Raw genomic sequence first — 3,209 nt, 5'->3', positions numbered from 1 at the left:
GCAGCAGCAGCAGACGCCGCACAAAGCGGAGGGGGAGCCGAGAAGAGAAGCGAAGATAGAGAAGTGCGCCTGGGCGGCGGTGGAGAAAAATGAATTAGGAGGAGAAACACACCAGCCCCACTGAACACACACACACACACACACACACCAGCGAAGATGAACGGAAAAACAACGAAAGCACGAAAAAAAATCAACAAAAAAGGAGGAAGACCTTTAATACACCTCAAGAAGACCCGAAGAAGAAGAAGAAGAAAAAAAAAGTTGGGAAACATGAAATAAGGAAGTCCGAATGATGGCGCAAAGGGTGTGGGTGTGCGCCGGCCACCCCCGCGCGTGTGGTGGCGCATCCTCCACTCCACCCATATCCACGCGTGCATGCATGTGCATTCCACAGGGGCTTCCCCACACGACGTAGCGGCGCCGAGGCACGTTTACTTTGCTCCTCTCAATGTCTCTTTCCCCCTTTTTTTTGTGTGGTCGTTTCTGCTAGTTTGATCGCTTTCACAGACACAGACACACAGAGTTTCGTTCTCCTCGTTGCTCTCCTTTTGAAGCGATGCACTCTACCACGTGATACGTATTCTCTCTCTCTCTCTCGCCTCCGCACAGCCTTCATTTGCGTTTTTACTGCCTCATTACAAATCCCCAATACACAGACACACAGCGAGAAAGAGAGAGAGAGAGAGAGAGACGAAACAAACATGTTTTTCTCTTAATGCTTCTTCTGCCGCTTGTCCACCACCGCCTGCAGCTCGCCCTTCCGCGCCTGCAGCTCATCGAGCTTGCGCCGCAGCTCGTCGCGGTTGCGGCGGAGCTCCGCCGCCTCAGCCCCATCGCGCTTTACCTGCTCGCGCCACTCCGCCTGCTTGCTCTCCCGGATCTTCGCCTCCATCATGTTGGCCTTCTCGGCGGCCGCGTCGGCCTCGCGCTTCGCGTCGTCGACCCGCCGCTGCGTTTCCTTCTGGCTGGCCTGTGCCGCTGCTGCCGCCTGTTTCACGACCTCATCCGCCTCCGTCTCGCGGCGCAGCGCGTTGTACTCCTCCAACGTCGCGGCGTACTCCACGTCGAAGGCGTCGTTGGCGCTCTCCTTCTCCGCCACCGCGATGCGCAAATCCTCCTCACGGCGCTGGGTGTCGGCGAGCTTCTGGCGCAGCGCCGCCTCACGCTCGCTGGCGGCGACCTTCTTACCGGCAGTGTCCTCCAGCGACTTCTTTCTGGCGACGAGTTGACCGCGCAGCTTCTCCTGTTGCTCGTCAAGCGCCCGAATCTTCTTCAGCCACACGCCGCGGTGCATCGCCCGCTGTACCGTGACCGCCTGCCGCTCCAACACCAACTGCTTCACTGTCTCCTTGTTCTTTGCCGTCTGCCGTGTCATGGTGTGACATTCACGCTCTNACCGCCTGCCGCTCCAACACCAACTGCTTCACTGTCTCCTTGTTCTTTGCCGTCTGCCGTGTCATGGTGTGACATTCACGCTCTAGCCGCTCCGCGAGTTCCTGCTTGAGTCGCAGCGACTCCCGAAGGGAGTCCATGTTCTGCCTCTGGATGCGCACAGCGTTGTGAAGCTCGCCAGCTTGGTTTGACATGCCGCCTGTCACCGTCGTCTGTGCGTCGTTCACCTTCACCAGCGTCACGAGGTTGCGTGCCTTGCTACTCCACTGCAGCGTTGCGAGGGTGTCGCCGTAGTTCTTGACGAGTGGACTGAGTGTCGCCACCATTGTGGTGCGGGCGTTGCCACCGATGCTGTCGCTGAGCAGCCACGTGAGCACGCTATCGCGGAACGGCACCTGTGGCAGTGTGCGCTCCTGGAAGTACGCCCCAGTGATCTCCGCCCTGGCCTGCTCCATAAGGATGTTCTGTCGCTCTGTCAGGTTGTCAATGACGCGGCGCAGGGCAAGCAGCGAGGTGTTAATCGCCGCCGACTCCTTCACGTACTCCTGGAACCCGCCGCGCTCGGAGCCAGCGAGATCGACGAGGTTGATGCGGCCCGCCTGGCAGCGCACGATCGGCCGCGAGTAGCGGTCCTTCGCCGGAATTGTATGCTCCTGAATCACCGTCAGCTGGAAGATGGCGTGGCTGCGGCTGGACTGGTTGTGCACTGCCGTCGCACACGTCGTGCGGTGCTGCGAGCCGCGCTCGAGCAGCAGGCAACACTGCGCCCAGTTCTCTACCTGATACTTCGTCACACCCTCTACAAAAGGGCCGCTGTACGGGTCCTGCCGGATGCGGGCGTCATGCAGTTTCTCGTTGCCCTTGGAATTCTTCAGCGCGGGGTCGAGCAGGTCGCGCACACGCTCCATGTAGATCTCCACGAAGCTCACCTCGACCCGGAACCTGACGCGGTCGCTGGGTTGCTTCCGCTCCTCCTCCGCCTGCTTTCCGGCGAGGATCACGAAGAGGTCATTCGAAACACGTGGGATGATGCCCTCTTCTCCCTCACCGCCGCACGAGGCGTTGGGGTCGTACATCCCCATCATTGTGTATGTCTTACCGCTGCCNGTCTGCCCGTATGTGAGGATGCAGCTGTTGAAGCCGTCAAACACATGTGGTACGAGATCCTTTGCTATGAGCTCGTACACATCCTTCTGCGTCGCGTAGGTGTTGCGTCTCGTGTCCTGGAACGTGTACACGAGACGGTGCTCAGGCGGGATCGACCAGAGACTGGCGTCGAACTCGAACTGGGCCTTGGGCGCCCAGCAGTCCTTCGGATCTAGAATTACCGTTTTGTTATCTGCCATCTCCACTACGGAGCGGCGCTCCTGCCCCTCCATTTCCGCGAGCTCCTCCGCAATGAAGGGGCGCACGCGCGAGACGACCTTAAACCGCGTAATCTCCGTCACGCGTGCGCGGAATGCCGCGGAGGTCTCGTCAGCGTCATCCATGATGGTGTTGCGCCCGTTGGTCTGCGCATCGGGTGAGCGGTGGGGGTCGCGGTGCTGCTGCTGTGGCCTTAGCGGCGTCGCTGCACGTTGCTGCTGCTTCTTCGGCGTTGTCGCAGTGTTCTTGCGCACCGGGCCGGAGATGAGCTTGGGCTCGTTGACGGTCATATTCTTTCCTAGTAGTTCTTTGTATTACTTCTTCTTTTTCCTGTCACTCTTCGCGTCTCAGTGGAGTTACCTTCTTCCTTCTTTTACTGGGCCAACGCAAGTGAGGAGGCGGCGTGAGACGAGCACAGGACCGCCCCCGAGAAAAGAAACAAAAAAAAAAAA

At 59.2% G+C, this 3,209-nt stretch overlaps 2 protein-coding genes across 2 annotated transcripts; both read right to left on the bottom strand.

The window, feature by feature from the left end:
- Nucleotides 1–712: 712 nt before the first annotated feature.
- On the bottom strand, nucleotides 713–1,294 carry DQ04_09711020 (kinesin; the record flags this gene model as incomplete). Its single annotated transcript, XM_009316027.1, has 1 exon — nucleotides 713–1,294. One exon carries the CDS (start codon nucleotides 1,292–1,294, stop codon nucleotides 713–715), a length of 582 nt encoding a protein of 193 aa, XP_009314302.1.
- A 91-nt stretch (nucleotides 1,295–1,385) lies between these two features.
- Nucleotides 1,386–3,047, bottom strand: DQ04_09711010 (kinesin; the record flags this gene model as incomplete). Its single annotated transcript, XM_009316026.1, has 1 exon — nucleotides 1,386–3,047. The coding sequence occupies one exon, from the start codon at nucleotides 3,045–3,047 to the stop codon at nucleotides 1,386–1,388; it is 1,662 nt and encodes a 553-aa protein (XP_009314301.1).
- Nucleotides 3,048–3,209: the final 162 nt, after the last annotated feature.

Source organism: Trypanosoma grayi (genome assembly GCF_000691245.1).
Source record: "Trypanosoma grayi strain ANR4 Tgr_971_V1, whole genome shotgun sequence".
Classification (NCBI taxonomy): domain Eukaryota; phylum Euglenozoa; class Kinetoplastea; order Trypanosomatida; family Trypanosomatidae; genus Trypanosoma; species Trypanosoma grayi.
This window is presented reverse-complemented; position numbering and strand designations above follow the sequence as displayed.